Source organism: Elephantulus edwardii, unplaced genomic scaffold (assembly GCF_000299155.1).
Source record: "Elephantulus edwardii isolate Elephantulus edwardi_28Jun2011 unplaced genomic scaffold, EleEdw1.0 scaffold00131, whole genome shotgun sequence".
NCBI lineage: Eukaryota > Metazoa > Chordata > Mammalia > Macroscelidea > Macroscelididae > Elephantulus > Elephantulus edwardii.
The window spans coordinates 3,406,416-3,432,620 of record NW_006399881.1 but is presented as its reverse complement, the minus strand read 5'-3'; the positions used below and the strand labels follow the sequence as shown (position 1 = coordinate 3,432,620).

The 26,205-nt window shown below is 40.7% G+C and overlaps 1 protein-coding gene across 1 annotated transcript in view; it reads right to left on the bottom strand.

The window, feature by feature from the left end:
- Nucleotides 1–26,205, bottom strand: part of DOCK11 (dedicator of cytokinesis 11) — a 241,697-nt gene that overhangs the window by 97,834 nt on the left and 117,658 nt on the right. The window contains exons 13-21 of the mRNA XM_006893767.1: nucleotides 18,251–18,373; nucleotides 17,199–17,281; nucleotides 12,909–13,031; nucleotides 12,677–12,753; nucleotides 9,856–10,040; nucleotides 9,692–9,757; nucleotides 6,572–6,664; nucleotides 4,406–4,529; nucleotides 78–199 (exon numbers count right to left, since the gene is read on the bottom strand). Of these exons, the coding sequence (XP_006893829.1) occupies nucleotides 78–199; nucleotides 4,406–4,529; nucleotides 6,572–6,664; nucleotides 9,692–9,757; nucleotides 9,856–10,040; nucleotides 12,677–12,753; nucleotides 12,909–13,031; nucleotides 17,199–17,281; nucleotides 18,251–18,373 (996 nt within the window). The remainder of the gene's footprint in view (nucleotides 1–77; nucleotides 200–4,405; nucleotides 4,530–6,571; nucleotides 6,665–9,691; nucleotides 9,758–9,855; nucleotides 10,041–12,676; nucleotides 12,754–12,908; nucleotides 13,032–17,198; nucleotides 17,282–18,250; nucleotides 18,374–26,205) is intronic.

Here is a 26,205-nt window from a genome sequence, read left to right as displayed (position 1 = left end):
ATCATGTTGGCCAACAGAGAATTTCATTTGTGAACACGGAATCATGACTACTTCAACAAATGCAGGTATTTTCCTACCCTTCTTGAATCGGCATCATTCAGATTCAAGTAGCCTAGGGGAAGATTGGCTGAAACTGGTAGCTGCTGCTCAAACGTGATGATTCGACCATCCTTCAGCAAAGGTACCCAGGCAAATCCAACTGCGAAGACGATCATCATCGACCATGAGAAAAAACAATACAGTACATGCAAGCAGCTACACAAATGGCTGATTATTGGGGAGCTGGAGAAGGTGGTGAAATTCCCAGGAATCTGGAAGTAGGCATCCAAGTGATAGACATTTGAGTACTGGGCAAAGAATAATAGGTTTGGATTGTTAGGAAACTATTTAGAACCCCAGCCTGACCATTTCAAAGTTATTCACTCCCTTGACTATAAACATGGGAATGACAATATGTAGTAACTCCATTTAACAGAGTTAAAAGATTCCACAGTGAAATAGTATACAAAACCATTTAAAAATCCATTAATGTCATTATCTTCACATTTTCAAGATTTTATTTTTTTTAGAAAATTAACTTATTTTTTCCCCCCTTGTATACTGTCTAATAGGATCTGACTGGCACAGGACGAAATTGCCCCTCCTTCTCCAGCAGAGCATCTGGTGGATTTGAACTCTATGTCTTCGGGATTGCAGTGCCGCTTCTTGCCACTAGGACACCAGAGCTCCTTGAAAATTGCTTTTAATAAAGGTTCGAATTTCTTTCATTCTTTTTACCCTAAGGGTGACAAAGCTCTTGAGAATATCCCAGATAGCAATTACAATGGTCCAGAATTTCACATGGCAACCCTGGAGTAAGGAGCCATGGTATTCGATTGCCTTCGATGCATGATGAAGCTGCAGAGAATGAATAAAGAAAATTGGAGAAGATTTTGTATCTTTGCATTGTAGTGTTGGCAAAAAATATGGAATACATCATGGACTGCCAAAGGAACAAACAAATCTTCCTTAGACAAGGACAGCCAGAGTGCTCCTTAGAGGCAAGGATGGTGAGAGTTCGTTCATTTCACACACTTTGAGCATGTTAACAGGAGGGCCCAGCCCTTGGGAAAAGACACTAGTTCTGAAAAAGTAGAAGTTCAATTAAGAAGAGAAGACCCTCAATAAGATGGGCTGACAAAGTGACTGCAAAAATGGGCATAAGCATGCAAGAGATTGTAGAAATAGGGCAGGAACAGGTAATGTTGGAGACAACTAGAAGACAAGTAACAACAGAGCAGAAGGGAGCTCTGGCGGCCTAGCGGTAAGAAGCTTCACTGCAGCCCTAAAGGTACATGGTTGAATCCACCCGCTGTTCAGCGGGGAAAGGATAGGCAATCTCCTCTCATGCAATTTACTGCATCTAAAAACCCACTGGAGTGTCAGATATAGGTCAGTTCTGACTCAATGGCAAACAGTAGGGAAATGAAGTATGGAAAATTAAGATTCTAAGCCAGAGTCACATCTCAAATTTCTATGTGCCAGAGGCACAAATGATTTTGTTGAACAATTTTCCTGATTATAGAAGAGAGAGATGTAGGAGAAATGAAGTCAGAGCACTGTGTTTAACACTCGAATCTACTAAGAGCTTTCCCCTAAATGCTCATTTCTTCACACTTCAACCCAAAAGAGCCTATTGGCTTTCTATTAGAAAACTCATCGTGTTCAAGCTAAAAAAGCCAGAGCCATCTGTGTAGCTCGAGTTGAGTTGTCAGTGTTTCCATACTAGAGATTACTTTGTGTTTCAAGTGTTTATAACTCAGCTGTAAAGAAGCCTGCTCTGGACTGAGTTTTGGAATATGAGAGAGGGCGTTGGCTGGAGAGCACTTTTTAGAGCCATTGCCTTCTGATTCTTTCACATTCTTTGTGGGGGGCAGAAAAAGAGAGTGTTTGTGTGTTTGCATGCATGCATGCAAGCTTATTTAGACTGTGAACGCAAGAGTCGACATAAATCTTGTTTGTTTACGTGTTGAATCCGGCAAATACTTTAATGCTTCAGAGAAGGTGAGAATGCTGTGGTCTCTAAGGAGACTGGATGACTCTCTCAGACCCTGACACCTGGCTGAAATGCAACTGTAGTAATGCCACTTCAGAAATGGTTTGTGCAGGCATTTGCCTTTATAGAAAGCAAAGGAAAGAAACCTGAGCAGAAGCAAAATGACTCTGTCAGAGTATTTAAGCAGAAAAGCTGACAAATGAGAAACGGCTTCCAGTCAAGAAAAGAGGAAAATGAAAGGAAAAGGCATCTCTTGTACTTAAGACACAGTGTTCCTCATACACTTGTTATTAAGATGGTGGAGCTCTGGTAAAGAGTTAGCTACCATTCTAAAGGTATGTGGTTCAAATCCACCAGCTCCTCTGAAAGATAAAGATGGGCAATCTTTTCCATGCAATTTACACTCTGAAAGAGTATGCATGAGTTCCAACTAGATGGCATTTAACAACACTGAGATATAATGCACATGCCATACAACTCTGCCAATAAAGTGTACACACTCATAGCTTTTAGTATGTTCAGAGCTGCACTTTCATCACCACAATCTAATTCCAGAATTTTCTCCTCAACCGACCCCTCCCCAAAGGGGGGGGAAAAATCAAGCCCAAACCACCTACAACTTGTCAAGTCACTTCCTATTCTCCTTTTTCTACCAGCTCCTGGCAACCACTAACACACTTTCCTCCTCTATAGCACTGTTTAGGCAGGATTTCAGCAGCGTGAATTAATCAGAGCATGGCTGACTGTGTGTGTCCCTTAGTGAAAATGCATCTAGAGCTGGGGGAAGCTGTAAAGGTACAATGTCAAGCACACCATCTGGCGCAAGGGATGGACAGTTAAAAGTGATTACTGAGACACAGAATAACCTTCTCATGCTCCACTGAGCATCTTGCCCACGTCTGTCTGAGGCTTGACAAAGAACATTCTTAATTTCTCTCTCAGGAGGTGCACCGTCATGTTCTCATTGTGCTGCTCATTTTTTTCTCAACTATCAAAGTCCCGGGTGGAACTGACTGCAATTTCTGTGGGATACAACTGAGGACCACAACTAAACTACAAAGAGAGATTCTAATAGTCCTGAGGCTTGCTAGTTGTCTTCACATAGATGTTTCTCTCACTAGCACCTCAGCCTCAAGATTGGTCCCAAACAGATCATTTTCTCCTGGAATTCTGCTATTCATGACACCTTCTTTATGATCATCAAGTTCTTTTAACATCTGTAATAATGGAATCATCCCTCTCTGAGCCAAATGTGCCAGGCCCTACAGATTTTTTTTTTAAATAAAATTTTACTCTGTTCCTCTGCTATTGTCATACTGTGGCTCTTCATTTCCTGGACCTTGGAAAGAAACTTCTGACTGGTGCTTCTTTCCTTGCTCCAGTGTACTTGACTCATTATGTTGCTGCCTGATTGATTTTCCTTCAAAGCAGCTCTTACCAGTGTGAATAAGCCCTCAGAACTTCTCAATTACCAGTCTCAAGACCAAAGTCTCAGGGGACATCAAGGTGACTTGACATAAAATAGCCCACAAAGTATGCTAACAAAATATGCAAAGATCTAGGGTTAGAATTATCAAAAGGGAAGAACACACTTAACATCTCTCAAGCTCAAAGAACTGAAGAAAAAAAAAATCAAGCCTTTAGTTGAATAGTGAAGGACTCTAAAGGCAAAATGTAGGATGATGCAGGAAGCATTAAAAGATGGTAGGAATACACAGAGGCACACTGTAGCATTTCAGGAAGTAGCATAGAATCAAGAACTAATGTCAGTTTGGAGACAAAGGTGAGCCTGATTCAGGCCACGGTCTTTGCAATCACTTGCTATGCCCGTTTGTTAAATCTTTTCTGTTCTCGTTAGAACCAGGTAACCCATAGCCTCCCTCTGGCTCACAGATGTCCCTGCTTCTGGACTTCTCTTCCCTTTTCCTTAGTGAGCAAAACGGAAAACTTCTGTGTGCTAGGCCATGCACAGAAAAAAAAAAAAGTAACAAAAAGCTGCAGTGCAGATCTATTTCTCTGGAGGACCGCAATATACTTTATGTTGTTTGGAGTAGTGTAAGCGCACTGATAAGCACTTGAACTGTGATTATTCTGGAGACGATTATAAAATGGGGATCGATTCCATTTTTCAGCAATGAACTTTTTAACTCAGAAATGTGCTTCTGGTGTGGGGGAGAATTTGTCAGTCAGTCAGTAGCTTGAGGAAAAGAGGGTGCATATACTAAACTGCTGATCAAGTAACTGGGGAGAGAGAGGGAGAGAGGAGGAGAGGGAGGGAGGGAGGGAGGGGGGAGGTGAGAAAGGGCGGTGGGCGGAGAGAGACAGAGAGACAGACAGAGACACAAAGACATTTAAAAAGGACACACGTACCTGGAGTTTCAACTGTGTCTTGCTTTTTGGTTGTTCCCTTGGTGTTAATTTCACAACTTACATGATAAAAAGTGAAGAGCAAATGATGTTTCGGGTGAAGGTGAATGGGAAGCTCAATCTTAATCTGAAATGACAGCAAAATGACACACACCATTTTGTTTTGGTTTTTAACTGTCAAGCTGGGTTGTCCAGCTATTTTGTTTAGGTTCATGATATATTAAAAAAAAAATCCTAAGTGGTTGATCAAGTGGCCAAAGAACAGATAACATTTAAATACATTCCACATGCTTTTCTGGTAAGTTTAGGTTTGACAAGAATATTCTTCTGGATTGGGAGAGCTGCTTTATTTCTTTTGGTCAGAGTCCAATGGATTATACTGGATTCAACACTGCAACATGTGTTTTTAAAACACTGAACAAAAACCGCATCCTCACAGCCCCAGGATGCTGGGTTACTCAACCTACATCCATGAATGCCAACCCATTTAAAAAGTGCCTGGGGGGGGAATGATAAAATAAAAATTAATAATAAAAAAGTGCCTGGAATCTAATGGGCTACTACTTTTTTCCTAAGTCATTCCTCTTTTCTTTGTATGAAAAAAAAAATTAAACCTTTACTAAGAATTGTCAAAAACAGTCACCAGGTTATTATGGTATCCACACATTGCAGTTCATGTGAATCTTTCTAGGGGAAAAAAAAATAAAGAATTTTACTCTTGAGTAATGAAATCAAAGTTGTCACTCAGGAGAAATGAATTTCACTCTTAAGAAAAAAACAAAGGCTAGTATTAAACATCTTGAGTAATTTTCCAATCAGAACCCAAGTGAGTGTTTATAACACCTGCTGCTAGTCTGTAAATGACATATCACAGAAACTGACTGCAGTGCACATGCACAGGTACATGCAAATAGGAGCTCTTTGTCTCACTCCCTCTCTTCTAGTCAATATACAGTAAAGGACTGAAAAGCCTGTTCCTTTCACATCCTAAAAGTAATGTGGATTGGTGACTACATGCTTAGGTTTTCTGTAATGACTGGTGTTGGTTATGGAGATGGAGAAATTAAGCTGCTTGGAGATGAACATCTGACCCAATTATCATTCATATGAGGCATGCTCTTGGCACTAACTAGCTTCTGGTGGAGGTATACATTCTCCCCAGAATGTGTCCATTCACAGCGTCAAGACCATCTGGGTATCTAATGCTCTACTGCACATAATTATGGACATACTCTCTCCCTGGGTGGCAAAAGTGCAAGGCACTACAATGCCCCCTTCCTGGACTCGAAGGGAACACTTGATTAAAAAAAGGAATAAAGATGGAAGGCCTCTTTAAGACAGCAGATGGACCTGAGAAATCTTAACAGCAGAGGGAACAGTTTCAGACAAAGCCAGCGATTGGAGACAGGAGGACCGGGCAGTGGAAACAGCAGACACTCTGGCCTGGGATGCACTCTCAGGTTCCACAGAGACATGGAGGAATTGAAAGCTGGCTGCAGATTTGAAAAAGCCACAGACAGATAAGAAATGGCTGCAACAGAGACACGAAGACACAGAAATACACAGTAATGCAGACAGAGAAGCAAGAAGAAAGAAAGAGGTGCAGACAGGCCAAAGAGGCAGACAAGGAAGATAGCAGACTCAGAATGGGAGTTGCAGAGAAGGAGACCACCTATCCCCGGCCCCTTTATCTATTTAGTGCAGATAATAGATGCTGGTGGCCTGGCTGCTTCCTGGAAGCATTATATTTGCATAAAATTTTCTTCCTGCTATGCCAGGATCAAACACAGGGGTCAAGAGGTAGTAGAAGAACCCTCAGAATACCTCCTCTAAAATTCCTGTCTGGAAGCCTAGGAAATAGGAACACAGCAAGGGGAAGTGAGAATGAGGGTCACAGGGCCAGTTGTCAAAGCTGGGGCTCGAATCCTAGTTTCCATCTGTTGTTTCTTTCCTCTATTTCTATCTTAAACTTGCAGACAAAATCATTCACCATCAGCAAAGGACCTCACTCAAGCAGGCTGTGGCTCTTGGTTTTGATGTGACATTTTCTGATTTCATGGAACAAAAATACATTCTAAGAATTAACGTACAGAGAAAATAATGTCACTGACGAGGAGAAAGAGGGAACCACCACCATTTTTAGAAATTGTCAGAATAATGTATTTTTACCTCATCGTAGAACTCTGGGTTTTGGTTGTGATGCGAGACAACAGCATATGTATTTGTGGTAAAAACAGACCCTGCAGGTTTTCCATAAATACACTGCAAAAGAAGGAAGCAGAGACACTGCTCTAAATGTGAAGAGATGGAATCATAATACAGAGACACACCTGGTGAGTACAAGACCACAGTTCAGTCCAACTGGTTCTCACCAGGAACCTGTAAATTCAGAACCATTTGCACAGTCCCCAAGACGCCACTCTCCATACTGTTTAACTTTATGGTGTGGATGCTTTCAAATCATGGAAACGCGATATCATCAAAGAAACACAATCTCACTATTAGTTGCCTGGAAGAAGTGAAACATCTCTAGTCACTTAGAAGGAAATCACTGTCAATGCCAGGCATGCAGAGCTGACGTCTTCTCATGCTGTTAGCCAGTCTGCAATATCAGCTGAATGCTTACTGAGGCGGTAAAAGAAGCCCCACAATGGCTAGAAGATTCAGTCCCTTTAAAAAAAAAATTCAACAAAAATCTGGCGAGTTGCCTTGAACTCAATTCTGACTCATTATGACTCCTATGTTTCAGAGTAGAACCTAGGCTGTGCTTTTTACAGAAGATTCCTAAGTTGTTCTGACAGTTCTATTTCAGTCACTGCTCAGTGGGAGAAAGATGTGCAGTCCCCTCCCATGCGATTTATGGCCTCAAACACCCACCGGAGGATAAGCTATTAGTTCCAACTGAACCACAATATGAGAGAGAGAGACACATACACAGAGAGAGAGAGAGATGATTTGAACCCACCCAGCAGCACACCATGGCAGAAAAACCTGGCAATCATTTGTCTTTGAAGATCCCATGGGAATTGCCTTGAGTTGGAAAGTGACCCAAAGGCAACAGGGTTTAAATATTTATGGAAGTGCTCAATTCCACAGCACACATACTGAAAGTGGAATGATACAGAAAGGAAAACTCTGCAGGCAGGAAGGGGTGTGATAGAAGGATTAATGGAAATTCGAACTACAGGGAGGGAGGAAGTAGGAATGTTTGATTTCAGTGTCAGTACTGGAATCAATGTTATTAAACAAAGTATGTAGGAATAGTGGAATGAAAGCCCAATTTGCTTTGTAAACTTTCACTGCAATCACAATGAATAACTATTTATGGAAGCTGACTGCCAGGCCTTTCTTCTGTCACATTCAAGCGAGTTCAAATCGCTAACCATCAGCTTAGTATCTGAGAGCACATCATTTGTACCATAGAGGGACCTTAGGCCCATTCCTAGCCTAGAAACGGAAAAATTAAAAATTAAAAATGGAGTGTCTACTCTTCTCTGGACAGCTTACTGTTCTTTCTCTGTGAGTCACATTAAAAGAAAAAACAAAAATAATCACTGGCTTTCTCTTTCTACCGGTGTAATCAATGCAATGCTTTCTGTAGTTCCCCTGGAACGATCCGGTTTCATGTCTAGTGTGAGTTTTGCACTTGCACAGCCTAATAAGCTCAAGGATGAATAGACTCAGTAAGCCAAGGCACTAATTGCCTCATTCTGCTACTTTAGAGGCAGCCTCTTGGCCAGTGAGGAAATGAAACTGAGACTCCAGATGAGTGCATATCCAACTCTCCTGGAATACAGTTAGGCAGGCAATTTGCAGGAATTGCTCAGAGGTAACCTAAGAGCCTTCAATATACAAAAGAATACTGCATGGAGAAAAAGTACAAGTTGTTTTTCCTTTCCACTGAAGAATAAGCCAGAGAAAACGCATTGCACTTGAAGCAGTTAATCCTGAACGTCAAGCACTTCAGTGGCTATGCCACTGCATAGCGTGTCGAGCTGTTGACCAAAAGTTTGATGATTCAACTTCACCATCTTCTCTGAGAAGTCTCTGTCTATAAAGATTCAAAGCCTCAGAAACCCATGGAGGGTCAACTAGGAGTTAGAAAAGACCCGAGGGCATTGTGTTTAAGCTTTAGGTTTCTCTGTAATTAGGAGGACCCCTCCTTTCAAAGGTGGTGGTTGCTGTGTGCTATCAAGTTAGAACCGACCCATAGCTGATCCTCCAGTGGATTTTCAGAGAAAAGTTAATCTCACGAGGGGAGACTATCCGTCTTTCTCCTTGGAGCAGCTGGTGGATGGATTTCAAGCAGGTGACTGCAACATAGCTTCTTCTCCACTTGGCCTCCAGAGCTCCCTAAGAGCTATTAAACATTGAGTGACTTAGACCAAGGCATTCCACCCTCTACCCCCAAGTAGTCTTGAGTGTCAGATTACCCATCCACCTGTCTGAGTTAGGGAGCCCTGCTGGCTTAGCGGGCTAGCGCCAACTCAAAGGCAGGCAGTTTGAATCCACCAGGTGCTCCAGGGGAGAAAGATAAGCAACCTTCTCCTACGTGATTTACAGTCTCTGAAAACCTGCTGGAGGATCAGCAATGAGTCTGCTGAAGAGGTTTTTTTCCTTTCCTGTCTGAGTTAGGCTCAACCTAGAGAAGAGGGAGTCAGATAAATACTTGGTGATATCTACATGTTCTCTGACATCTCCTTCAAGCCTCTAATGGGTTAAAGAGCAAAAGTTTAAGAAGAAGAGAAAAACCCGCAGCTATCAAGAGTAAAATTGCAAAGGCACTATGAAGTGACAGAAGGATTGCCATCTCAGATCATCCTGAGATTACACTGTTCATAGGTAACTAACCCAAGTTAGGCGGCACCATTAGGCCGACCACCAAGCAGAAGTTATATTACAGATCAAAGCAATCCTGTTGTGTGCTTCTGTTAGTGCAAAGCCTGTTCAAGTTTCAAGGAGAAAGGAGTTTGTGGTCTCCTGATGGCACCATTATAAACTATCAAGTCCTAAGAGACCATTACCTTGTAAATGGGCATCAAAACAATGTAAAAGTGGAGCAAAAGCTAAGATCTGGCACGTGACGTCTGCCCATTTTCCCCTTTACCTTAACCCTATTCTATTACAGCTAACATGGAAGAGTAGACGAAGAAAACACTACACTTGTCAGTTCAGTACACATTAGGCTGCATGTTTAAACAAATTAACCTTCTATTATGAATCGCCCAAGCACCACAAATCTCCTCAAGCTCTATTAAAAACATACATTTGGGAATACCACAAACTAACCTTCAGCGCGACGGCATCACTGTCATCTGAATCCCGGAATTCCACACAGACAGCAATGTTCCTTGCCTGAAAGGATTAATCAACTCAGAGTGAGTCACATAAATTGGAAGATTGTGTCTCACATTTTACACCCCCCCTCCAACTGGATCATTTACACAATTTACCTTGGCAAATGTTTTCTGGCTATCGTATTTTAATTGCAAGGGATATACATACAGATGGTTTTTGTAAACAGTAAATGGGGAGCAATATTTTGTCATTTCCGGAACAAACTCTTCAACCTCCACAGTAATATTTTGACAACCCTTTTCAAAAGGCTTCAAGGGCACGTAGGAAGAAGTAATACAATCTACAAGCAGGAGGGGGGAGAAAAAGCAGGCATAGATAATCTAAGTTAGCAATCACAAACACTTTCCTGATTTAGTAAAAACATTGATATGTGTAAACGGATTATGTTCTCAAGGGATAATTTTGAAAAGCACAATTCTTCATGATGAACATCATAATCATACAACCACTTTAAGTATCTCAAAGTCCAAGAGTGACGGCCTCGCGCACTGGAACCCCTCAAACCAGACAGAGGCTGTTAGTTCATTCTCAGTGTCGACTGCAGCGAATTGCCAAATATAACACATCATAATTTTGATAAATTTAAACTCCGCAAAGAAATCCATGACATTTTCCCCTCTGTGGCCGCAATTTAGCTCTCACTGCAATTTTTTTATTGGTACTAGGGAAATAAAGGTAAATTTACGATTCCAATTAGCTCACCAAGGGTGGCTTTTAAAAAGTTAACTGGGTGCAGGTGCAGATTTTCACCTAAAAAAATTAGAAAGTCTTTTGAAACTCAAGATCTTATGATGTGTTACCAGTAAGAAGTTCGATATTCCAGAAGATGAAAACTACAAAGCCCCAGAAGTTTAGCAACATATGCTTATGCACCACTGCGACAAAGATTATTCCTATACTAAGGGACTCTCAGACAGCTTGGCTTTGCTGCAGAGAAGGAAGGATCAAACCTGGTTACCCAGTATGTTTTGGTGGGTTTGCTTGTCTATGATGACAGAGATACGATACTACATAAAAGGTCTGGAGGTATAAAGTTGTACAAAGAATACCAGAACATTTGATATGTGAAAGCCTCCATCATCTTCTCAACTTCTACTATGCTCAATCCCCTTGATGCCATCACTGTGTCAATCAATCTCTCCTTGAAGGTCTTCCTCTCTGTCACTGACACTCTACTTTTCCAAGCATGCTGTCTTTTCTGACAACATGCCCAAAGTTTGTGAGATGAAGTCTCTTCATCTCTGTTTCTAAGAAGCATTCACAACTCTGCCTGTTCTTTTGGCAGAACATGGAATAGTCAACATTCTCCACCAACTCACAATTCAAAGGCATCTATTCCTATTCAGTCTTCCTTATCAGTACCCAATTTTCATATGCATATGAAGCAAGGGAAAAATACCATGGCTGGGGTCTGGAGCAACTTAGTCCTCAAAGTAACATCTTTGCTATTCAGTACTGTGAAGAGGTCCTTTGCAACAGAAACAATTGGAATTTGATTTCCTGATTACTGCTTCTGTGGGTGGTGATTGTGGATCCAAGGGGGGAAAAAAACCCCCAACACCTTGATTTAGAAGTTTTAAGATGTGAATGTCATGTTAATCCCCTCTTTACAATCTTTTTGGGACTTGTCATTGCACTTAGAATAAAACCCTGTCTTTTAAGGAGTTATCATGATTTTCACAGGGCTCTACAAGGGCCTCATCATCCTCATCTCCTATCTCTGTTGTTTCCATCACTCACTTCACTGGAGTTACACTGGCTTTGTTTCTATTGAGACAAACCAAACTAATTCCCACTGTGAGATCTTTGTATTTGTGATCTCTGTAGGAGAAATAAGAAGCTGTGCTGCAATCTCAAAGGCACATGGTTCAAATCCACTAGCTACTCAGCGGGAAAAGGATGGGCAGTCTCTTTCCATGGGGATTACTGACTTTGAAAACCCACTGGAGGCTCAGCTATGGGTTTGGTTCTGACTTGATGGTACACATCAATAACCACTGCGACTACACCATTTCACATCCTGACCTTGAAAGAGGCCGTATCGCTGCCAAGTGCTCAAGCACCCTGCCTCCTATCACTAAGTTAAATGTTACTCACTTATTTGTTTTCTGCCATTCTCTCTAAACTAAACTTCAAAGCACCTAGTAGGTACTCAGTATTTATTCAATAAACATTTGGTCCATCAGTGATTGGATAGATGGAATTTCAGAGCTAAGATGCCTTATTTAGGGAAATCTACTGCCAAATTTTCCTCCTACTCACAATATGTGATGGTGTGTGGCCAAATCTCAGCCAGCATTAGAGTGTGTCATTTTAAATGTGTCTGTAAATACAATAGTTAAGGCAAAAGTATCTAGACATTTTAATCTGTCTTACTGGGATTATACCAAACTTTATTTTTCCTAAAGATTTACTCAAAAGAATCCCTAATGGCATAGTCTGTAGCAAGTTGTGCTCCTAACGCAAATATTTGCTGATGATTTAAATTTATTTCTGGCAAATTGGGGGTTTGGTTTTGTTTTGTTTTTGGTTTGGGTTTTTGTTTTTTGTTTTTGAGGGTTTTTTTGTTTTGTTTTGTTTTGTTTTTTTTGGTTCGTCTGTCCCCTTTCATCTTGGGATCTAAGGCTCTTGTCCTTAGAAATTCTCCTCTTTGGATCTCTCAGGTGATGAAAGTAGTAGACATTTAACCAAGACAGTAGAACGTCAGTAACCAAGTCAGCAGAAATTGAAGGAGACATATATGTCCATCATCACATATTGTATACAAAGCAGCATCTGATAAAAATCAACTTAATCAAGTCATTTCCCTACTCTGTAAACATTTATCATGGAAATGTCAGAAGAATTATTGAAAAGAGAAAAAACTAAGATTTAAATGCAGTGCTTAAGATGTATTTGTAATATGCAAGTTCTTACTTGATAAATCCACAGGAACACATTCTACTGTAATGTTTAGCAGCCCAGGGATAATCTGCAATTTGGTCTTCTCTGGCCTAGGTGCAAATTAAGAATATTTTTAATTTTAAAATTAATTGCTTACACTAGGTCTAAACAAAAAAATGTTGAGCATACACATTTATACCATATATACCACTCACTCATCATTTTAAGACATAGTTCACTGGCTGCCATAACTCCAGATACTCACTTCTTATACTCTGAAAGTAACTTGAGGATATCTTCATTAGAAAGCTTGCTACTGTCTTGTTTATACAAAGGAGAAAATCTCCCTTCCAGATCCAGAGAGCCTTGACTATCCTTGAAAATGGGTCTAAAAGAGGAACAGAAAGATTTCTTTAAATACAAAAGTAGTGATAAAATGAAGCAGCTTAAAAAAAAAATGAAGCAGCCTTTGGTAAGAATGTAGAAACCACTCTGGAAAGGGACTTAACAATTTCTCATGAAGTGTACACCTATGTGATGACTCAGTAATTCCCAGGTCTCTGCCCAAAAGACACGAAACATATGCCTATACAAAGACTGGTAAATGAACACCCCTATCAGATTTACCTATTATAGCCCCCCCCCAAATTGGTAATGACACAAATGTGTATCAACAAAGGAGTTGATAAATAACCTGGTATAGTCACAATGCTGCCCAAAATGAACTAGTAAGACATACAATTATATGGATGACTCCCAAAACCCTGTGAGCAACAGAACTTCCAAGCACAAAGAAAGTGAATGTGTGGGGTTTCATTTAGATGAAGTTCTAGAATGAAGTCATCTAAAATGATAAACAGATCAGTGATTACTTAGGGGCTGGGCTGGCTTGGCTAACAAGACATGGGAATGAGCAAACTTGCTGGAATGATAAAAATGTTCTAAATCTTGGCTAGGGTGGTGGGTCCATGACTGCACACATTTGTGAAATTCACCAACAGGAATGTTCAAATATGTGCATTTTATCGAATGTAAAGTATACACCTCAAAATTAATAAAAAACAAATCCAATTATTTTAAAAAAACTATACATGTAAGTGTTCTCAACATGAGTCTGAATTGTTCCATCATCCTCCCTTTCCGCATCTCCTAATTTTAAGTACCTATTTTACTGCTAGGGAGCTCTGGTGGCCTAGTGGCAAGAAGCTGCACTGCTATTGTGAACAAAGCTGCAATAACCATGGGTGTGCATATATCTGCTTGGGTGGCTGTTCTAGTTTCTTTAGGGCATATTTCCAGTAGTAGAATTGCTGGGTCAAATGGTATCTCTGTTTGCAACTTTTTGAGAAAGTGCCATACAGGCTTCCATAGTGGTTGCACCATTTTACACTCCTACCAACAGTGAATAAGGGTTCTAGTTTCTCCACAACCTCGCCAGCATTTGTTGTTTGCTGCTCTGTTGAATTTTGCTATTCTTACTGGGGTGAGATGATATCTCAAAGTTGTTTTGATTTGCATTTCTCTAAGAGGTAGAGATTTTTAATATTTCTTCATGTGTTTGTTCGACATCTGAATGTGTTCTTTGGTGAAGTGTCTGTTCATATCCTGTGCTCATTTTTCAACTGAGTTGTTTACCTTTATCTTGTTGTGGTGTTCAAGTATTTTATAAATTCTAGATATAAGTTCCTTATCAGACATTTGATTACCAAATATTTTTTTCCCCAGTCTGTAGCTTCCCCTTTTACTCTGTTGGAGACATTTTTGGATGTGCACTGGGATTCTAATCTTAGAAGGTCTCATTCCTCTATTTTACCCTCTCCTGGTTGTAGAATTTTGTTTTAGTCCTAGATCCTTGATCCACTTTGAGTTGGTTTTTGTGTATGAAGTGAGGTGTGGATCTTGCTTTAGTTTTCTACATATAGTTTTCCAATGTTGTCAACACCATTTGTTAAAAAGACTGTTGGAAATAACCCAAGTGCCCATCAACAAATGAATGGATAGAGAAGCTGTGGTATATTTACACAATGGAATACTATGCTGCATTGAAAAACAAAGAACTCATGCAATATTATACAAAATGGGTGACTCTGGAGGACATTATGCCAACTGAAATATCTCAGTCACAAAAGGACAAATACTGCATAGTGCCCCTGTTGTAAAACAGGACTGACGTTGTGGTTGGGGTGAAACTAAGAGGGGATAAATAATACATAATGCATTGAAATAGATGAGGGAGAGAACTGTTTAGGAGGAATATTTGATTAGGTTTTATTGTAATGACAAGAGTCCAGAATAAAAGCTGCATAGTGGAGTGGACTGGGGACAAGGAGGACTGTATAACAATGAAAGAATTTTTTTTTTAACTTTTCAGAGAGAAAAGTGAACTGGGGGGAGTTGTGGGCAGGGAGGAAAGTGTGCAACAATGAGTGAATGGAAATCCAAAATCTCTGTAAACTTTCATTAAAATAAAAAAAAATTAAAAAAGAAGGTGCACTGCAATCTTGGAGGCGTGCTTCAAGGACAGTAGCTGAGGAAGGATGGGCAATCTCCTCCTGGGAAATTTAACTGCCTCTGAAAACCCGCAAGAGGGTCAGCTATGGGTCAGTTTCTAATTGACAGTACACAACATTTTATTGCTAAAATGGGAACCAATGTACAATCACCCAACATACTAGAAAGGATCCAGAAATAATTCTCCCTGGCAGGGCCTCTGAACATGTATTTCTAGTCATTAACTATTGTCTACTATGGCTAAGGGACCTTGTAGGACAGAGTTGAACTGCCCTATAGTTTCCAAGGCTGTAAACCTTTATAGCAGCAGACTTCATTTCTTTTCCCTTGAGTAGCTGGTAGATTCAAACCACTGACCAAATGACCAGCATCCAGATGCTTTAACCACTGCATCACCAAGACTCTTCTAATATGGGGTTGCTACTTAAGAGTTGCTAACAGTAGTAACACTTCGGGCATGTTGCTAGAAAAAGCTACTCCTTGGATAGGGACATCGTGCTTGGGAAAGTGGAGGGTCTGTGAAGGAGGGGAAGACCCTTCAGCCAGGTGGACTGACAGAATGACTACAGCAATGGGCTCAAGTGTGTCAGAGATAACGAGGATGGCACAGGACAGGATTCAGATCTGTTGTTCATAGAGTTGCTATGAATCTTACTCAACGGCACCTAACAACAACAAAACAGTAATGATAACAACTGCAGCCCCAAGTAGCAAATGACATCTCAGGCTGAGGCATCAAAGAGTATGCTGATACTTCTAAGCAGAAGTTCTCATTTTGTAATGCCCAAATATACTAACTTCTATCTTGGGTTTGTTTTTGGTTTGTTTTTTTTAACACAATTCACCTGCCCCTGACTATCTTTTCTACCAGTCTTAAAAACAGGGACAATGTGCCTTTTTTCATTGATCAAAGCACAATGCCTTTTAAGGCCTTCCAAAACCTGAAATGATTATAAATAGTGGCAGACAGAGGAGTTAATTAACTTAAAATCTCTCTCCTACCCTTTATGCTCATCTCTAGCACCCACTGAACATAATTGATTGGATTATTCAGAACATGCTGCCCTTTCTCGAGAAGTTCCAGTGAGTGATACAGGTTGTACCTACCAATGAATCAATGGGTCACTTCTTCAAAGGGGCACTAAGGAAGAAATGGGCTCTACGCAATCACTATAGTAGTTTCTTGGGAAAAATGTGGGTGATCTCCCCACGTACCATTAATAGCCTTGAGAAAAACCCTCTGGAAGATCAGACATGATTCAGTTCTGACTTGATGGCAATGAGCTGAGTTGTAGTTTTGAGATACAGACTTGATTTAATGAAAACAATGCAACTTACTCTAAGGTAAAAGGAACCCTGGTGGTCTAGTGGGTAAGGAGTTGTGCTGCCAACACAATGGCAAGGGGTTTGAATTCACCAGCTGCTTCTTAGGAGAAAAATGGGCAATCTCTTCCTATGTGCTTTATAGCCTCTAAAAACCCGCTGGAGGGTCAGTTATGAGTTGCTTCTGACTCGAGGAAAATGGGTTGAGTTTAAGTTGATCATAAGTAAAGAGATATGTATGCAGCAATTCAAAAGGTTTGCTAAATGTATTAGCTAACTACCCATTTGGGTTTAATACCTTGCCTTCTTATTTTGAGTACCATTTCCAGAATTATATTATGGTAGTGTTTCAAAGCACAAATTCAGAAAACTCTGAAACAGTGGGCATAGTATACATAATTCCCTACAACTTCTGGGCTTTCTGGAGGGGGGAAAAAAGCATATCCCAACACTTCAGCAAATGAGTCTGCTTTAACCGGTAATCAAATTTAGTGGTGTCCGTTAGCTCAGTAACTGAAGCCAAAGAAAAATCTGTTTCATCAAAGACTATGACAGGGTCTTTGATACACAGAAAATCTGGAAGGAAAGAAGCCTTATATTCCAAGTGCCTTAAGATATAACTGGTTTACCAGAAGCACACTTCTGAATACTGTGCAGGGCACCAGCCCTCAACTTTATATCTGAGCATAAAGAGGAAGAATGAGATTCTGTTTGTACAAACCTGGCAGCCCAAGCAAAGGGCATTCTATATTGTCCAAGGCGGCTGCACACTTGCTTAGCTGTCCTGTGCACCTTCTGGGCCGTCTAACATCAGAAAGAAAATTAAAGTCTCACATTTGTTCAAACTGTGATGGGCTCCCACCAAAAACTTAATCTTCCAACCCACAGATACAAAACCATCAAAACAATGACGCCACAAATTACACTGAACACGTTAACCCACTTTCCCAGATTCGAGTGTTTCCAAAAGGTTCTATAATTTTATTGACAGGGTTTTCATCAATATATCAGAAGACAGAATATATAGATGAAGGGGATGTTTGGCACCAAAGATCTATAGTGGTAAAATTTTAGAACTTCTCCCCACCTGCCCCATTTCCAAGTTTATTTACTTTCACATCCCAGGAAAACCCTTGTCATTCTTGGGAGAAATCTGTTCTGGATCCAGTTGGTCTTTTTTTAACTCCCCAGTTAAGGGACAGGTGACCGAGAGGCAATGCAATTATTCTCATGTGGGCAGGAACTGCTGTTTGCACAGGCACAGAGAGATGACAAGAGAGATAAACTGCCTACAGAGTCTAAACAGGCTCTGAGATGCCGGCTGGGTGCTTCTCCCCAGGGATGCCAACTGCTGATGGCTTTTGTCTACACTGTGAAGGCGCTTTACCCACCATCCTCCTCACCCCCTCCACCAATTAGTCACACAGGTCTCCTCGGCATCTCCCACTGAATAAACACAATTTAGATACTAAATGACACATACGACTGATCAACTCTTCATAAAAGCACAGGAGCTGGAGCCTTGCTCAATGAACTGTGTCACAGACGGAATTGTTCGTTCCTGGGGTGGGGGAAGGGGGAGAGCTCAGCTTTGGCATTTCTAAAATGAGGGGCAAGGCCAGATTAACAGCTTCTAAACACTCGAGGGTCCAAGGTCCAGAAATCTGGATGATTGCTAGTGGGTTGGCAACTTTTCGTTTTGCCACTTAAGGGCATAAAACATGACAACTGAGGGGGAGGAGGGAATGATATGCCACCAAACTTTATAAATACCTTCACTGGGTCTGAATTTTTGATATAGGGCTCAGCGCAGTGTGTGATGTTGCCTTGGAGCACTTTTTCGATTCGTGCAACTAGAAATATTTCAGGATGTGGATTTGTCACTGAGAAAATGCCCTGTAAGGAAAAGGGGGGGGGGAAGGTTTCATGAGATTTTTAAAAGCACCACATTTTACAACATGCATCAGGATTTTTGGTTAATATTCCCATTGAGTATAAGTTCAAACCAGGCTTGTTGGGAAGCTGATTTCTACTCACAGTATTACTGTGCCACAGGGTTTTCTAGAATGTTTTGGATAGAATGTTGACATTCAGCCTAAGAACATGTCCTGTGGTGGCCGTGGTGGTGGTGGTGGTTGGTTAGTGTTGAGGTAGTTCTCATGGTGATCTTATTCGTAAGGACATGAAATACTGCCTTGTCTTGGGCTAGCTTCACAACGGGGCCAATCCATCTCATTGAGTCTCCCTCTTTTGCTAAAATTAGATAACATTTCTTTTCATATGGTTTTCAGAGCTTCCAGTGGCTCCTCTTAAAATAGATTTTACTTTTTTTGTCAACAATGCCACATCTATGGAGTTGCAGCATGCTTATTCTCTTGAGTTTGGCTTGGTTAGCAAGGTGCCTTCTCTGACCCAATGAACGCAACTGTGCATGGGGCTGGCTTCACTGGCATCTACTAAAACAGTTGGCATCTCTCCAAGTGGAACTGGATATGCGTTTTTAACTGCATGGAACTTCAGAGTAATTAGCTCACAGTTGATTAATACTAATTGCATCTAAGCAGGAAGAAAATGCTTTCTTGTTCTGCGCAGTCTAACAATGACATCACTCTGCACAAACTTCCTTTGCTGGCATTAAAAAGTTTTGTTGCTTTCAACGGAAATGGCGTGACAGAGTGTCCAAAACTCGTCCCTACGTCCTGTGAGGGCACCTATGAAGAGACAACAAATTTCTTAGAATGAATGTGGAACCACCACAGGAAACTTTATCCAGGTGGGCTCCTTCCAAAATACTATCCTCCAAATAGCCTGTTAGTTGGCCATGTCTGCTATTTCGACAAATGGATTTGAATGGAAAACTACATCACTGGGATGCTACCAAGTTTACTTTTTCTATTTTGTGTATTACCAACTGTGTTAATATACTGCTTTCCAAATTGCAGCTTTTCAGACACACTTTCCCATTTGTTCCACATCAAACATTTTATAAGACGACAGGGCAGAGGAGAAGGCAAATAGCTTGGGACGAGCCTGGACGATGGTTCGTTCAGTTTTGGATCCGCAGCAGCAAGCATGGAATGAAGTGGTTAAAAGTGGCTCAGGAGTCAGACTCTTGGGTTCAAATTTGGGCTTCACCATTTATGCGTTAAGTCCTAACCTCCCTACATCTCAGGCTTCTCCATTATGAAATGGGGGCAATGATAACATCAACTGGTTTGGGGATTTTTTTAGACTTTTATGGATTTAAATAGAACATATTAACCACCTGGTTGCTTGGCACTTCTAAAGTATCTCCAAGTCCCAGAACTTGACTTTTAAACACTTCTAGGAGAAGGCTGCTAGGGCTAAAAGATGTGGCTGGCAGAACGTGGCCTGGGCAGTGTAACCTGAACACAATCTTAAGTTTACTAACTGCCCTGTAACGTTACAGATGCTCTACATGCATGATATCCCTTCAACACATGCACTATATATGCATTTTACAGATTAGGAAACGGAGTCTCGGGCTTTGCAGCTCACTTAGGCTTACACAGAGAAGAAATGATGGACGAGGACGGAAGCCACTTAGCTTTGGGGCACATCCATCATGACGCACAGATGAAGCTGGGATCAGTACAGTAATAATGATTAGCATTCCCACAGCCAGAAATTACATAACACTTCCTGGTCCCCATTTCCTAGGACTCTGTGGGATTCCAACTGTAATCCCAGCAATGAGTATTATACTTTTGACATTGTTGATGACAGACTAAAAGCATGGTGTTTAAACTGATTTGATGCCGATCTGAGCTGAACTAAGTGCACGTGTGTGCCTGTCACACTGCCCAACGCTTTCTGAGGAAACATATCAAGTAAGCCTCAGAGTAGCCTTTTTTAAAAAAAAAAAAAAGGCAATTATGCTTTCTTTTAAATGCACATTTTGGGTTCTGGTGAAAGGAGGCTGAGGTTCAAATGATGTCCCCATAAGATACTCTTTTTGAAACAGGTTTACATTGTCCCTCTTTTCATGTACATTTCCCCCCTCCCTCCACCCACCAAACTCTGCAACCGTGATATTTCCCCCTTCCCCCACCCTCAGCTTCCTGTGCCCTCCCCTTTGCTCTTTGGATATTCATACACATTCACAGCAGTCTTTGAATGTAGGACCCATCATAACCACTTTATAGAGGAGATGCTGAGGCTCATTTTTAATCAAGAGCGATTCCAGTGTAGGAAGACAGTGGGAGCTGTCTTGCCTTTTGCCCCTTTACTTTCCACTTCTCCTCCTCCTCTTGAACTTGGACTTCAGATGGATACCAGGGAACTTGGCCCTGCAGTTCCGGCTTCTAGCCTATCCCTCTATTCTCACCTAAGGGTATAGCTGTGCCTCCTATGAGACTCTTACCCAATTCACTGCTCCCTCTCTTCAGAGAAAGGTAACGTGGGCCCCATCCAGCCCCAGCACTGACACAATACCCTGGGCATGGTAGGGCACGGTGAGGAAGGGCTCTGCACCCTTTTCTTCGGCCCAACAACTGTTGTACCTGGCTGCGTGCCCTCATAAAGCTCAATCCCAAGACCAGCCAGGGTCTCATGTCAGGAGAAGACCCAACAGAGCTCTATTAGGGCAACTGGCATGAGGTCACAGTAGCTGTTCTGTGTCAGGGAGGTGAAATCATTCCATAGCAGACCTTTCTTCTCCTGTAGTCATCCTGCTGTTCCTCAAAAAATTACTGGAAAGGACAACTTTAGCGAGCAGATGACCACAAAACCCCCAAACCCCTCTGCTATCGAGTCCACTCCAACTCACAGAGATGCTCTACCGAGGATCTGTGGCTGTAAATCTTTATGGGAGGAGACAGCTACCTTTTTCTCCCACAAAGTGACTCCTTTTGGTTAGTTGTCAACACTTAATCTGCCTCAAAATCTAATCTACCATATTGCATCTTCCTACAGATAACACCAGATGGCCTTTCAGGGAATACTATTTCCCACTCAGTTTGAAGACTAAAGTGTGCCCAGGTCGAAGCCATGGTATTTTCAATTGCTTCCTATGCATCTGAAAGTTGGACAATGAATAACGACAAAACTGAAGCCTTTGTATAGTGGCGTGCCAAAAGAACAAATCAGTCCATCTTGCAGAAAATGTAATCAGGGCTTAGAGGTTAGGCTGGTGATATGTCATCTCACATATGTTGGCCATGTTGTCAGGAATGGCTAGTCCTTGTAAAAAGACATCATTATGCTAGGAAAAGTGAAAGGTCAGAGACTCATTAAAAAGATGGATTGACACAATGAAACAATGGGCTCCAGCATACCAGAGATCACGAAGATGGCACAATAATACAAGTTCCAATCTGTAACTCATAGTGTTGCTATAAGTAGCAGTCAACTCAACGGCATGTAACCACAGGACAACACAGGAAGCTTTGGAGGCTGGCAGATCTGGGATCACCTTGGACATATCATTTGACTGTTCTGCACCTCAGCTCCCTCATCCGTAAAACAGGATAGTAACAGTACCTACCTTACTGAGTTGTTGTGAGGACTAAATTATTCCATACAGATAATGTACGGAGAGAAATGCTTTGGTAATAGTAAATGCTCACTGAATTACTGGTATTGCTGCAGTAATGAATCGATAAAAACGGTAAATTCAAAGAGCTAAGATTAATGTTCAGAGACTATCAATGACTCAGAGGCAAGTTCAAACCAAAGCTAAAGAAAATCAAATCCAATCGGCAAGAACCAAAGTTTGACCTCGAGTCTATCCTACTAGAATCTAAAGACCACACCAGGAATGAGGCCTTGAACACATTAACAAGTGAAGACCAGATGAGCTGTGGGAAGACATCAAGAATATCATCCATGAAGAATGCAAAAAGTCATTATAAAGACAGAGGAGGAAGAAAAGCCCAAGATGGGTGTCAGACAAAGACTCTGGATATTGCTGATTCTATAGAGCTCCTTAATGGACCACACAACCATCTGCTTTCAAAGTTATGTGTTACGTATTTTGTATTCCATATAACTTCTAGCATAAGAGGCTGCACAGAAGAGAAAAAAAACGATTAATGTTCAGATCTAACTTTGAGAATCACTCCTATCTACTACTGCTTCTTAGTCCTCTAAAAAAAATAACTTAAGGAAAAAAAACTACTTGAAAAATAAAAATCCTCAACGATTTATGAAGGAAATAGCTACCACCTGCTACCTTTAAATGATGGAGTGTGGAAAACAAAGCCACTTGAGAACATCATCCACTTCACTCACCTTTCCTGCTCTCATCTATTCCTCTGAGGCCACCATCAAGTCCAACATCTTCCATGTGGTACTGTAATCCCTGACCAATTACCACTCTGGTACCTAAATTTCTCTAGGAATATTGTATTATGTATTTCAACACCTATCTATTTCATCATGCTCTCTTAAGTACTGTAGGTTGAGTCCTTTTAAAAAAGACCTCGGTCCGAACTCAAACCTGGAATTAAGTATTAGGGATGTAATGATGGGTAGTTTACCTAACCTCCCCGAGCCTTCAGCTTCCTCATTTGTAGAACAGTAACAGTTCTATCATTCTGCAAGACCATCATGACACAATGGAAAAATACTAGCACACGGGAGGTTTTTATAAAGTGTTAATTTGCTTCTTGATCTCCCATATAAAGTGGGTGAAACTTGAAACTCTACTTTTTAACTGCAATTTTAAATGAAGGTTTGGGGAGCTCTGGAGGCCTAGTGGCCCTTGCTGTGCTGTAATCCTAAAGGCATGTGGTTTGAATCCACCAGCTACTCTGAGGGAGAAGGATGGACAATCTCCTCCCATGTGATTAACTGCCTCTGAAAACCTGCTGGAGGGTCATTTATGGTCAGTTCCTACTCAATGGTACACAACACTGAAGGGTTACAGAAAGGCTGGGTTTTCATTTGTTCATTATTGCACATTTTTCTCCCTTCTCCCTCCCCTAGTCCACTTTGCAATGCACCTTTTGTTCCAGATTACTGTCATACAATACCTATAATACCTAGTCATATAGTCCTTCTCTACAGTTCTTCCCCTCATCTGTTCAAGTGCAGCGTTCATTATCTATCCAATCTTATCCTGCTCCTCCCCTAAACTCTCATGTTAGTCCTATTTTATAACAGTAGTGTTATACAGTATTTGCTCTTTTGTGACTGAGATATTTTACTCAGCATAATGTATTTCTTGAAATTCAACTTTAAATCTTTGCATCAGATCTACAGCAAAGCACACTGAAGTCATACAGTAAATACACCAATGGCATAAAATAATCTTTTTCTTTATATTTTGGAGAGTATAGCAAAGAGCAGGAAACAACGCAAGTGCCCATCAACAAACAAATGGATAGAGAAGCTGTGGTCTATTCAATGGAATACTATGCTGAATTGAAAAACAAGGAACTCATGCAATATTATTAAAACTGGGTGACCCTGGAGGACATTATGCTGAGTTAAGTATCTCAGTCACAAAAGGACAAATATTAAATAGGGCCACTGTTGTAAAATGGGACTGACATCAGGGTTGAGGAAAGACAGAAAAGGAGGGGAGCAATGATGTATATTGCATTGAAACAGATGAGGGAGAGAATTGTTTAAAAGGACATATGAATGGGTATTCTTGTCATTACAGAAGTCCAGAGTGAAGGCTGCATAGTGGAGTGGACTTGTGGGGAGGGACTGTATAACAGTGAAAGAGGTTTTCTTTTCAAGGAGAAGAGTAAATTGAGGGGAGAGGGTGGGTAGAGAGAAAAGTGTAACAATGAATGACTGGAAACCCTAAGTCTCTATAAACTTTCATGAAAATTAATAAAAATGAAAAACAACCCACCCCATAATCCAGTATCAGGTTCAAAACTATTATTGCAATGGCTCTCTCTTTTAGATGTGACCACTGTAGTCTGGGTAATACAGTAAATGGGCCACAGGAAATAAGGTACAATGTGAGTACGAAAGCTCCTCAATTCCGTGCTCTACAGAGGGTAGTGAAAGCACATGTAAATGCTCCCCTATCAGTTGGCAATCTATCAATGAAGTTAGTAATGTCTGACATAAAAAATTTCACTGCTTGGGATTTATTCTGAAGATAATTCACCACACACAGTAAGATATATGCACAACAGTCTTAGGGAAAACCCAGTGAACCCCACAACCAAAAACAGCACTGCTATCAATTCGGGGTTTTGTTTCGATTTTTGCTGATTTTTTTAAAAATGGTTATAACTTTTAAAAAAATATTTTATATTGGTTTGCTTACAAAGTTGATATACATTGTGTTTCATACAATCATTTCCATGCATTATATTTTAGAAATTTAATCACCATTGAACTATGCCCACCATTACCCAGTCTTCCCAGATCCCTGCTGGATCTTTCCTATTTCCTTTATCACCCTCCTTGGATCCCTATACACGTTTTACTAGTTATCGATTTTCTTCAATAATGGGCTTATGCATTGTTTTATAAAATTAATCACCATTGGATTATGCCATTACCTGATTTTTCAGGTCTCCAATGGATTTTTCTCATTTCCTTTACCCCCTCTCCACCCACCAAATTGTGCAACCCTATGATTTCAGCCCTGCCCATGCTCACCCCTCTCCTCCCACCGACTGATACATTGTTAAAAACAACTTATTAGACTTTTGTGTGTTATGACTCCCTATGATTCTGTGACTCCTTATGCTACAAGATAGTACATCCCCACAGACAGGGAGCTGACCTCCGATACCAGTAAGAATAACCACACACTGGAGAGTACCCATTGCCATGCTTTTCCAGACTAGCCAGCAATCAGTAATAGACAGGCATTCTTTAAAGAAAGATAGAGACAGAGGAAAGATACTATTAAAATTGTGTTTCATAAGAAACTCATATATTCCAAGCAGAGAAAGCATGATAAAAATGTAACGACCTATTTATATAAAAATAGAACATCCAATGTGAACATGAAGTAACCCGTCCAAGCAGATACTTCATAGATGCAATGATATTTTTATATCCAGAGGGAATAGTGACTATTAAAATAGTAACATTCCAGGTTTAGTTTTTAATAGTATTTTATGATACATATTATAACTTGAATTATTATATTATTGAAGTGACAAGAGATAGTACATGAAGTGAACATCCTATGCATTCCATGATTTAAGTCATTAAGAAAGGGAACATGTGTTTAGTAATTAGACATATTTCATAAAGTAAAACGTCAAGTTCCTATCTGACCTGTTCATTATATTCAGTAACACTAAAAAGAAGCATTTGCCAATTGCTTTTTTGCCTAGCCTCTTAATATTTGATGACAAATTTATGAACTTGAACCTCAAGATTAAATGACGTTAATTCTAAAAAAAAATGCACAAGGATGTTCAATGCAGTACCATTTATGACATTTTTTTAAAATCTCAGAAATATTCTAATTAGCTTAACCAGTAGAACACAACTTGCTGTAGAGGGTCAAGGACTGCAGCCTCCAATATGGACTGAGGCTCAATATCAACAAGAAAAAGATTCTCACCACTTGACCAATTGGCAGCATCAGGGTGGATGGTGAAGAGATTGAGATTGTTAACAACTTTAGTTTGCTTGGCTCCACAGTCAACACTCTCGGCACCAGTAGCCAGGAAATTAGAAGACGTATGGCCATGGGAAGGGAAAGTCTGCTGTTAGGGACCTCTCCAAAGTACTGAAGAGCAATGATGTCTCTCTGGAGACTAAGGTGCATGTGATAC